Source organism: Furipterus horrens, unplaced genomic scaffold, assembly GCF_987537825.1.
Source record: "Furipterus horrens unplaced genomic scaffold, mFurHor1.1.pri manual_scaffold_6, whole genome shotgun sequence".
NCBI classification, from domain to species: domain Eukaryota; kingdom Metazoa; phylum Chordata; class Mammalia; order Chiroptera; family Furipteridae; genus Furipterus; species Furipterus horrens.
The window spans coordinates 156,776,140-156,789,097 of NW_028327176.1; the positions used below are offsets into that span (position 1 = coordinate 156,776,140).

At 36.4% G+C, this 12,958-nt stretch overlaps 1 protein-coding gene across 1 annotated transcript in view; it reads left to right on the forward strand.

The window, feature by feature from the left end:
* The window catches only part of SLC35F1 (solute carrier family 35 member F1), a 370,047-nt gene that overhangs the window by 298,061 nt on the left and 59,028 nt on the right, over positions 1–12,958 (forward strand). Inside the window, exon 3 of the mRNA XM_090279788.1 lies at positions 2,488–2,615. Within this exon, the coding sequence (XP_090135914.1) occupies positions 2,488–2,615 (128 nt within the window). The remainder of the gene's footprint in view (positions 1–2,487; positions 2,616–12,958) is intronic.

Here is a 12,958-nt window from a genome sequence, read left to right on the forward strand (position 1 = left end):
AGAAAGCTCCTTAGTGTGCCTGGAGCAACAGATATGAAAAGTGTTGTATACAAAATGAGTCTAGAAAACTGGATTAGCTACCGGAGGTCAAGAGACCTCTTCCTCCTTGTTGCCAGCTACTCAGAACCTACTCTGACATTTTCCATGTAACTGGAAAGCTTCATTTTCACAAGTGGTTGAAAAGATTACCTATGTGATCATAATTGGAATAAGACAAAAAGCAGAAATCAAAAGGAGTTCAAAGTTCTGTGAGTGGCCCAGAGACAGGGAGTGTGGAGAGTTCATTGAGGTTCTTGAAGACCAGCTGAAGCACAGCTATAATACTGAAGGTGTGTGGCACTAGAGTGCCAGCCAGTGGATGGCCTCTAATAATCCCTGCCCTTAGTAGTCACGCCCTGATGAAATTCTCCCCCTTGGTGTAGGCTGGACTTTTTGACTCTTCTAAAGAACAGAATACTGTAGAAATGTTCAATAGACACATGCAAAGATGCTTATCATTAATCATCAGAAAAATGCAAGTGAAAACCACAATGAGATATCACCTCACACCTATCAGAAAGACCATCATCACTAAATCAACAAACAACATGTGTTGGTGAGGATGTGGAGAAAGAGGAACCCTAGTGCACTGTTAGTGGGAATGCAGACTGGTGCAGCCACTGTAAAAAAAATTGTGGAGGTTCCAGAAAATATTAAAAATGGAACTGCCTTATAACCAAGCAATTCCACCTCTGGGTATATATCTGGAGATCCTAAAACATTAATTTGAAAGAATATATGAACCCTCCCTCCATATTCTTTTCAGCATTATATATAGTAGCCAAGATATGGAAGCAACCCAAGTGCCCATCAATAGACAAGAGGATAAAGGAGTGGTGGTGCATATATAGAATGAAATCTTACCATTTGCAACAGCATGGATGAAATCAGAGGGCATTATGCTAAGTGAAATAAATAAGACATGGAAAGACAAATACCACATATCATTTATATGTGGACTATAAAGAATAAAATTAATGAACAGACAAAATAGAAATAGACTTACAGAGAATAGACCGATGGATGCCAGAGGAAAGGTGTGTTGTGGGGTGGGGTAAAAAAAGGTGAAAGGATTAAGAAACATTCATGAGTAGTTACAAAATAGACATAGAAATGTAAGTTGACTTACATTTAAGAATATAGTCAACAATATTGTAATAATGATCTATGGTACCAGGTAGGCACTTTAATTATTGGAGGAAACACTTTGTAACCTACATGAATGTCTACCCACTGTGTTATACACATGAGACTAATACAAAATAATGTTGAAAGTGGGTTATAATAAAAAAATAAATAATAAAACAAAAAAAAGAAGAAAACAAAATAGAAAGGATACAGTAGAAGTGTCATTTCTGATATTAGGTAATAAGAGAGACTATGGCCTATCGCTTCCATCTTGACTCTCTCTCTCTCTCTCTGTCTCTCTCTCTCTGTCTCTCTCTCTCCTCCGTCCTCAATCAATCCTTCAGATGAGACTGTATCCATGGGTGATAATTTGGCTGCAACTTAGTGATAAATCTGGAACCGGAGGCATTCAGTTAAGCTGTGTCCAGATTCTTGACCCACAAAGACTATGAGATAATAACTATTTGTTGTTTTAGGCAACTGTGTTTTGGGATAATTTGTTATGCAGTAATATGTGGTGAATATAGTCACCATTCACTTAGTGTTTCTGCATAATTTACATCATCTATTAAGACCTCACAGGTTGGCTCCAGAGAGCTATTATTAATAATCATGCTTGCCCCTTAAGAAATAAGGTTCATCTCAGGCCTGAAATACATAAAAATGGGGATGAAGGACTAAGGAATGTAAACTCTGTTGGGATGCTATCGGTTTAAGAGGCAAGGTGGCGAAGGTTACAGTTGTTTGCAGTGTTAAGACCATGGTCTATGGCACTCTCCCACCTGAGAGTGAGCACCTCCTTCCTGTTTCTTCCCATCACACACACACCACCAGAGTGCAGTGTTCAGATTATGACATGGTCAAAGCTGAAGGAGCACTCAGCATGGCCTCGTGGAGCCTTCCTGCAGATCTGCTGCCAACATTTTGTCCATTGGGCTCCCCTTTTTTCATTTCTGTCTACTTTACCACAGCCCTGAAGTTTAGGATAATTTGGACTTTGTGTATGTATGCACCTTTTCTTTTATTTTAATATGATGTAATTTTTTTTCTTCAAACATCCCTGAGGAAATGTTTTGCATGGTGAACTAAAAACCTGCCCAGTCTTATTCTGGCATAGTAACCGATTTGAAGGGCCATATCTACAGTGAAGACTGTTAAATAAGTAAAAACATGTCAACCTTTGACACATTATTTATTTGTTTAATTAAACATTTGAGAAGGCATGGTTAAACTATCACACAATATTTTGGAATGCTTCTAGATACACAGTTTATGATGTGTTTAGAACCTAACCCATTTCTTCTCAATTTTGTGACACAGGAGAAGAAAACCTCCTGGCTATTTTACGACGAAGATGGTGGAAGTATATGATTCTGGGACTCATAGATCTGGAAGCAAATTACCTGGTGGTCAAGGCCTACCAGTACACGACTCTGACCAGTATCCAGGTACTGAGGCTCCCCTTCGCAACCTTCCCAATTTCCAGATGTCATTTGCTTTCAGTTTAGTCACTTAGTAATCTGACTGCTACTCTATAAGTTTTGCAACAAGAGGGAAGTTGGTTGTATAAAGGTTAACTTGAACTTTATTTCTATATCTTACTAATTTTTCCTAATTCAAGTGTAATTGGACATCTTTTTCCTCCTCATTCTTAATACACCATGATAATCATTGACAGTGTAGGAAAATAATTTGTAGCTACGAATATTGCCAACTAAGTTTATCTCAGTAGGAGAATTATTAATAAGCATACAATTTTTAAAATCACAACTTATAACATTTTAGAATATGTTAGGGACTCTAAGTAATCAAAATGTTTGATAGGCTATTCTTTCAGCTTTCTTTAATGTGGAGATTTTACAACCTGAAAGGACAGAATTTTTCCTAATAAGACATGATATAAATTCCTAAAATGTGTTATATGTGAAGACAGAGCTACTATGTCCTCCCTTCCTCTCTCTTTTTCTTTTATATATGTATACATGCACACACACATACATGTACACAATTACAAGTTTAACTTAGGTTTTCACAGTTTTCACCAGACACCACCTATATTCTTCATTACATCATAAATAATAAGCTTGACTATTTTGATTTCACCTTTATTTCTCTTTATACTCATTCTAAACTTCTATGATGAAACAAAATGCTGTTCACATATTAGATTTTACCTATATGTGATACCTCAACAGCATTTCTGCAAACCTAATAATTTGCTTAGGAACAACAATAACAAAAATGGGAAACAAACAAGCAAACAAACTACCCGAATAAATTTAGATTTTACAGATTGAATAGGAAGCTTCTAAACCTGAGATAGATGGGACTACATGCTTCTTCTCACATGCCCAATGACAGACAGAAAGGATGCTTACCTACAACCATTGAAGTCCAGACCTTTATTCTCCTTGGACTGCACTGATGACAGAGGATTGCTGCTGTGAGCTTATTGGCTTGAATCTGGCTCCCTGAACTAGCATAGAATGAGATTTCTCTGATTGGTTTAGACAAATGTTTCTTAATAGGAGTACTGCTGACATTTTGGGAGGGATTATTTTTTATGATGTGAGTCCCCTGCCTACTTTATTGGTCATTTAACATCTCTAGCCCCTGCCCACTCAATTCCAGTAGCATCTTTTGTAGCCTTTGTAACCACTAAAATTGTTTCCATGGATTTCCAAATGCCCTCTATCAGAAGGATACCACCTCTGGTTGGACACTGCAAGCTCACCAATCAGCACTCACTCTTAAGTCAAGGCGGGATCAATCCCACCCAATCACGTATGTGTCTCCCATGGTAGGAGAGGGGATGCAGATGGATGCAGGGAGAGCAACTACAATGCTGCACAGCCAGCTTAGCATCAACAGCTCTCTCTCTCTCTCCTGTGCTTCCATGGCACTTTGTTTTTCAGCTCTGTCGCCACACCCTGTCTTACCTAAGAATGATGTTTGACTATTCCCACCTACTCCACCAAACCCTGAGTTCTCTCACAACAAGGACGATTCCTGGTTCATCTTGAAATCTCTAGTATCTAGTAGAAAAAGCAGCACATACTAGGTATTCAATAAATGTTTTAAGAAGTTAATTGAATTGCATTGATTTCCAGTATTTTTGAGACATAGAAATTCCCAGGAGTTCGTTACCTAAACACAGAGGCCTCCAGAATCTCTATACAGATATGGTAGCAGAAGGAAATGAAGAATTTTGGCTTCATGATAGAACTAAGACCGTTAGTCCAGAGTTAAAAATTGTAAGTGGGACTAGGGGAGAATGAGGAGGAGACTTCCTCTTTTAGGATTATAGTTGATTTTTGTTTTTATTGTTAAGTATTGAACAGTCATGACCAATTGTTGGTTTCTTAAGTTCTACGGTGTTTTGTTTTATTTTAAGAAAAAAATTTTCCTTGTGTTTGTGTTAACAGTGACAATTTATTCTTAACAATTGGTCCCCTGGTCCCCAGATATTTAACTTAATCCATTATATACTCCACCACCAATATAAACTGTCACTTCTCTCAAATTAGCTGTTTGACACCCTAATCAATACTGTGTTCTGTTCTAATTATGTAGAAAGACAAAAAAAAAAACTCCATTGAAATATCAATTGGTTTTTATTGTAACTTACTGCACAAGGAATGCGAGTGAAAAAGCAAGTTAAATCTAACAGTTCTAGAGCCATTTTGCCACTTACAACAAATAAACCGAATACAAATTAACAATGGTCAGAACAGAAAACATTTTCTCTGAGAACCGTACCTGTAGTGCTATTTAGTAACTTAATTCTGTTTACTCATTGCAAATTGGTAGAACTAACAAGGACCTACAATGATTTTCCCTTGCTCCTATAAATATTAATTGAGCACATAATATGTGCTCTGCCTTTAGTTTTTATTCATATTAATCAATAAGAAAAATATTTTAATTAAGCTTCTGAAAAATATGCTAGTTATTGCAGATTATGTGAAGAGAAATTCATCAACCTTGCCCTCCAAGAGTTTATGAATTTGTGAAGGGAATAAGAGGCACATTATCTTTATAAATAGTAACCCCAGGTATTAGAACAGACAACTAAGAGCTACAGCTTCCAAAGGAGGCAGAGATGATGTTTATTTGCCAAGGCAAGAATGTGCCTATTCAGATGAGTCTATAAGATTGGATAAAATATGTGTACAGCTTTGTAGCTGGAATGAAGAGTGTGATAGAAGACTGGGAACAGGAAACCTGAAGAATATGTTTGATTCATCAGTCATTTAAAAAATAATTGCTGAATATTCCTGCGTTTAATACAATGTTTTAGGTGGTAAACACACTTGTGAGCAAAAATACTGTCTGTGTTCCCATGGAGTTTCCAGCCAAATGGGGGAGACAGCCTTTGGTCAAACAGCCAAATGAATGGATGTATCATTATAACTGAGAATAAGTGTTCTAAAGGAAAGTATCCTAGTTCTCTCAGACCACATGTGAAAACAATCTGACCTAAATTGGGAAGTTGAGGGAGAATTTCCTAAAGAACTGATGATGGAACTGAGATCCGAAAGAGGAGTGGAAGATTAGTTGGGAAGGAAAAAGACCCCAGCCAAGATGGCAACATGCTAAAAGCCCTGTGGTAGGAAGGACCATGGCCAGGATGAGCTTGTGGACAAGGTCATGTGGCTGGACATGAGAGTGAAGGAGGAGTAGATGGGAAGGTGACAGGGGCCCAACTCAATGAGTCTTGACAGCCAGGGCAAGTGCTGGAGTCTTTAAGCTAAGTGCTGTGGAAAGTCAAACGTGAGTTTTACGGTCAACTCATGCTGTGGTATGGAGAACAGATGGAAGTCATGGGTGCTCGTAAGGGAATAGATGATGACAGAGCCGAAAAGTTAAGCTGGGACCATACTGTAGGAGGGCTTCAATGCCTGGATGAAAAGTGTGACTTAATTTTTTAAGTAAAAGACAGCTATGAAGGTTTCTGAGGGAGGAAATGACAGAATGTAACCCAAGAGTCCTTTTTCAAAGCACTTGTGTTTGAACAGGACAGTCTTCATTAGCAATTGGCAGAGCACCAGATAACTTTTGTGTTCTGATTCTCTGAATGACAGATATAGCGCAAACAGACTGGAAGAGGCCCCCTTGCTTTATCCTCTTGCCCTTTCAGCTCATTCATCAAACTTACAATAGAATGTCACAAACAATTGATACGTGGAGCTTGAAAGGAAAAACACATTTCGAAATGATTATGGACACACAAAAAATTGCAAAAATATAGAGTTCTTTGAACTATTCACACAACTTTCCCCAATGGTGACAGTTTTTTATGCCTTTAGTATAATGTTAAAACCAGGATATTAACATTGGTACAATACTGTTCACTTGACCACATACCTTACTCAGTTTTCATCCCTTGTTCCTTCACTCCATTGTGTGTGTGTGTGTCTGTGTGTGCATGCATATAATTCTATGCAATTTGATCCCACGTATAAGCATACCTCATTTTATTGTGCTTCACAGATATTGTGTTTTACAATCAGAGGTTCACAACAACCCAGAATTAAACCAGTCTTCAGCACCATTTTTCCAAGATGCTCAGAGAACAGTTAGCACTTTTTAGCAATAAATTATTTTTAATTAAGATAAGTACATTGTTTATTTAGACATAAAGCTATTGCACACTTAATATACAATAGCATAGTGTCAACAAAACTTTTATACATGCACTGAGAGATCAAAAAATCCATGTGACTTGTTTTGTTGTGATATTGGCTTTATCACAGTGACCTGGACTTTATGCCTCAGCATCTCCAAGATATGCCATGGGTTTGTGTAATGGCTACTACAGTCCAGATACAGAACCGTCCTGTTACCTCTCTTGTGGTACCCCTATGAAGTCTCTTCAGTTCCACACCCTCTTCCCTGTCACCTGGCAACCACTAATCTATTCTCCGTCTGTATAATTTTGTCATACAAAATATTGTATGATTCTATTTTAAAATAGAATCATGCAATATTTAAACTTTTGAAACTCATTTTTTCACTAACCATAATGTCCTTAAATCCATCCAAATTGTTGCATGTATTAACAGTTTGTTTCTTTTTGTTGCCGAGTAATATTCCATGGTATAGATATACCAAGTTTGTTTACTCATCACTCCGTTAAACATCTGGGTTGTTTCCAACTTTGGACTTTTACAAATAAAACTGCTGTGAATACTTACATGCAGGTTTTTGTGTTAATATAAGATTTCATTTCTCTGGGATAAATGTTCAAAAGGGTTAATACTTGATTGTATATAAAGAGGCTAGTTTGTTTTAAAAACTGTCTTAACTTTTTGGAGTTGCTGTATCATTTTATATTCTCACAAACAATGTATGAGAGTTTTGCTTGCTCCTCATCCTCACTAACATTTTGGTGTTATTGTTATTTTTATTTTAGCCATTCAAAAAGGTGTGTAGTTTTAATTTGTATTTCCCTAATAGCTAATAATGTTAAACATCTTTTGGGAAAATATATATAATATATTTTAACTTTCCCTTTATAGTCAAAAGCTAAAGAAAGTTAGCAATGGCAAAAGAGACAGTATTTATTGAGGAGAAAGATAATGAAGAGAGACGCTGAAGTGAAGAAACCCAGCTGTTTTCTTTATTAGAAAGTACAAAGCGATATAGTAACACCGTGATGTTGAATTTATAAGGATTTCATTCTAAAGACACATTTGTGGATTTGTATCTCTCGGCTTGCACAGAATAAACAGGTTATGCCTGTTACTTTGAGACAGATTAGCAATGACATTTAGTTAAATTCTAAAAGCTATACTATTTTTATAACTGTGCTATATAAACCATTTCAGTAGAAGTTAACAGCTTTATGACTTCTTGCCAAAGATTATTCATCTTTCTGCAGCCATGTAGTATTAAAATGCAAGTAGATAAAACTAGTGTAATGAGAAGATTCTCTTCAAACACGATATTTTGGTAATTAACATTAACCCACATTGGGAACAATTTTCACTACTCTTGCTAAAATCCATTCAGAAGGGGTCTGTACTGCTAACATATCCCCTCCTTCATACAGCAGGTATTTCAGAGCTCTTCCCATCATTCAAGAACTTTTCATCAGGTACAAGAGAAAAGAAAGAAATCCCTCTAAGTTGATTATGTTTTTTCTGCCCTACTGCTCTGGCTTTGGCGTTTTAGCCAAGTGCAAGCCAGCGTCTCCAATTTGCAATGTGATATACAACCCTGAAGCAGATTCTACATGGCATACACATGCAAATCCCATGTGTGACATGGACCACATACTACCACATATACATGCAACAGTTTGTTTCGTTGCTTTATGTAACTCTCAGGTCTCTCTGGGTCCTCGATTATTTTTAGATAGGCTCAGAATTAAATTGTATCAGATACAGAGAAAAGCTGGGTAGTTTGTACCTTCTTACTTGTCTGCGAAGTCTAAAGTTTAAGCTATGTGAATAGACTTGGCATATAGGTTTCTCTACTGATTAAAACAAAATGTCAATGCTATGGCTAAGTACTGGGGACAAAACTACTGATTAGACCTCCTGTGTGCAGTAGATGCTCAATATACACAGCTCCTTTTACTCACGTGTTTTCCACTTAGAGTATTCTTTCCATTGATTGAATTTAAGGAAAAAAATTAAAAGATACATGTTGCCTAAATCTTATCCTCTCATGAACTCTCACTCTTTGGTATAAAATTTAAGAAGAGTGATGAAAATGTTCACAGCTGCATGCAAAATAATCTAGATGAAAGAACTTACTTGAGACACAGCAAGAAGGTTAGGAAACCCACATTCCAATTGGCTTTGCCACTGATTAATTACTGTCACAGGTAAGACCCTTTGCTGGTCAACAGAGTTGAAATCACATAAAGATTAATGAAATCATTGCTAGGTACAAAGCTTTTTCAGCCCACTTTATTTTGGAGGGAAAATGTCAAGAGAAATTCTACAAGCAAAGATGGTAGTATTCTATTTGGGATCATGTTCTCACAGTATCAGGGGCCAAACAACTCCAACAATAGATTTTAATGAAAGAAAGGTAACAGACTCTTCAAAATAGTGATCATAAAAATGCTCACCAATGTCAAGAGAACAATGCATAAAACAGCGGAATTTTCAACAGCTTAAAGCCCTGGAATGCTGTTGCTTGACATGTACAATCAAGAAATTTTTTTCTTATGGTACAGATGAAATGCCTGTTCTACAATGAACATGTTCCTGAAATAGTACTTCCAAATACAGTTTGTAAATGATGTCTATTTTTAACATGATGGGAAATACACAATGTTTCTTCTAGTAAATTGAAAAATTATTTTGTAGTATAAATAATAACTTGATTTTTTCCTTAGTATTCTTTCCATATACTGTTTGTGAAAAGTGAAACACTTTTATATTTCAATATTATACCACACACAAAGATTCATATTTTTCAGAGTTAGTGCTCAAATTTCGTAGCCTAGAATATTTGGTAGATAAGGGAAAATAGGGCAGCTGGGAAGACACGTGAGACCCAACCATGGACATCCCCAAGGCTACCTTATGGTCACACAGATTTACCCGCTAACCATTGACTGACTGTATTAGACCTCGCAAACATGAATGCTCTCTACAAACATGATATTTTGGTAATTAACATTAACCCACATTGGTGGAATAGTGGGTAGATGATTGTACAAATAGTTTTAATCAATGTTTTCATTTATTCAAATAAGCAATTGCAAATAGGTTTAGTGAGTACCTCTGGGTGTGTGTGTTTGTGTCTGTGTGTGTGTAAGAGAGACAGAGATAGACACAGAGAGGCAGAGAGAAACAGAGAGAGAGAGAGAAAGCATAGCATTGCAAACAAGTTTTCTAATGGCTAAGGAAATAAAAATTTAAAACTCAAATTTTTCTTTACTTTGGAAATTTATGAATTATAAGTCTTGATTGAAACTAATCTTAATTAAATTTAAAAAATTCAGAGTATTCAAATTAGTCACATGTAAGATCTTGCCAATTAGATGTACTCACTGGCTAATGTGTTCATTTGGCCTTTTAGTGACTTTTATAGATATGATATCTTTTGACATAAATTTAGAATCATGTTTTTATTTCCAGTCATCCTCCCTGCCTGTCCCCAAGCAAAATCCTATAAATAATGTTATTGATCATTTCTTATAGTTTTCTCCAGGTAATTACTTCCCTGGTTTATTGAAACATTAAAAATTACAAATATGATGAAATATAAATTGAAGATTTGCTGTATTGGATAAAAGACTTGAGGATTTTTTAAAACTAATGATCTAGTTTTGGGTTCATTTTAAAAAAACAATGCTATACCCTATGAAGGATTTAGAGAACACAATATGAAAAGATAACATACTTGAAAAGAGCTAGTTTGTAATAGTTAGCTTAGACAATGTAACATGAGAATTAAGAGTAAACAAACTCCAAATAATCTTATTTGAAACATCTTTTTACATAAACTTCTCTACTTTCCAAACAAAACTGTCCTTGAAATAATATTTTCCTATATAAGATATAAACAGTGGCTTAGTAAATAGCAAAATTTATACATTAAAATCAATATTATACTTCAAGGTGCTTATTTATTATACACTTAATGTAGCTACCATTGTTCAAATATTTTAGAGTTTCTCTTTAAAAAATTTTAGAGCCAATTTTAAGTCAAGCAAGTTTCTTTATAACTTACCTTTCCTTTGGATCCAGTAAGTTTTATTGGACTTAATCTAACATTTTGAATTTTCTTCCAAAAAAATAAAACCTACTCTCAAAGAATGAGCTTCCCTTAAGGATACTACAATGAGCATTCTGAAGGCAATTTCAAAAAGGAATAAGAGCTTCATTAATATATACTTATGACCTTCCCAAGTGACTACCATTAATGACAACCACATTTGGATGAAAGAATTTCAGTGTGTTAAAGAAGATCAGATATGCAAACACCCACATGCTCTCCTGTTCAATAAGTGGCAGTATTTGTCCCTTTAAGAAATTTTCTCATTATTTTTAAGGCACATCTTTCATTATGCATGACCATTGCTGGTGCTCAAAAGACATGAAAGTTCTAATCCACGAAATGTGTAAATATGGTACTTTACATAGCAGAAGGGACTCTGCAGATGTGAATAAATTAATGAAGTTGAGATGATTAGGTTACTCTAAATTATTTGAGAAGCACCAATTTAATCATAAAGGTCCGTTGAAGAGGGGAGCAGGGGTCAGAAGAGAGACTAGATGTGACAATGAAAACAGAGGTCAAAGAGAGACAGATTTGAAGATGCTGCACTCCCGACTCTGAAGATGGAGGAAGGGGCCACAAACCAAGGAATGCAGGCACACTAGAGAAACTTAAAATACAAGGAAAGGGATTCTCCCCTAGAGCCTCCAGATGACTGCAGCCCTGTCAACACCTGTATTTTAGGACTTCTGACCTCTAGAATTGTAAGATAATGAATTCAAGGGGGACCTCAAAAAATGGAACTTATTTATAAAAAATTGTGTATTTATTCTTATATGTTTAAACTTCAGTCACCTTCAAAGTACCCTCCATTTGATGCAATACACCTATTGAGACATTTTTCCACTGCTCAAAACAGGTATTGAACTTGTTGATTTTTGATGTCTTTTAGTGCTTCTGCTGTTTTTTGTCTCACTTCTTCCACATTGACAACACCTTTCCTTTGAAGACTTTTTTTACCTGGGAAACAAAAAAGTTCCTCAGGGCAAAATCAAGTGAATAAGGAGGGTGGGGCACAGGAATCATGCCATTTTTGGTCAAATACTGCTGAACATGCAGTGCAGTTTGGGCAAGTGTGCTCATAAATCACCCATCATGAAATGGGCAAACACATTGAAAGAGTCTTCAAAAAAAAATTAACTGATGCCACATGTAGCCTCTTACAACACCAGCTGGTACACTGGTACAGATGAGTTCCTAGAACACTCACCTAGCAGGGGAAGCCTGTACTACAAGGGGCCTGCCCTCCAGAAGATAATTTCAGTTTTTTTGTGTCACCTCCTTGAATATGTTGTTTTAAGGCACTGAGTTTGTGTTTATTTGTTACAGAAACAGTAGTAAACTAATACTGTTGGAAGCGATATTCAATTTCTCCCCATTCTCCAGGTAGATTTGAAGGCACTGATCTTTTGAGGGACTTTTCTAAAAAGAACCAGAAACACATCACAAAGAAAAGCTCCTCTTGCCCATCTGTGTTCATGTTTCCACTCTTTGAGAAGAGAATTCTGGTGAGGAGCTTTCCCCTCTTTGTGGCTACTAAGATGCCAGTGTTCTCAATGGAGCCTAGATGGGCTCCTGGCAGGAACACTCTGGTATTGTCTGCCATGCACATTTGCACGTGCAAACATTTCCATGCCAGGACTGGTTGCATTAACAGAAGTACCCAAACACTACAGAACATTCACCAGCCTTAAATGGTTGAAGCTGGAGTGTATTCTTGTACCTAGAAAAAGAAAATGAAAAAAGTGCATAGCCTGCTTCCCTTAGCAATGCATTTAAAGAGACGTGTCTGTTCATAAATCACATCAGTATAAAAGCCTGCTAGCTACTTCAAGACTGAAGGGTGTCATTTTAAAATTGCTGATGCTTTTAAAGACTCAGACTATGAGAATTCATAAAAAAAATACCAACATATAAGAAAATAGCAGGAGTAATTTTTGTCCCTCTTCTTCAGTCCTCCCTGTTTATTTGCTCTGTGTTGAGGGCCATTTCCAATTCAAGAGCTTTTAAACAGGAAGAGTGCAGCTATCAGGCAGGAGGCTTTGGC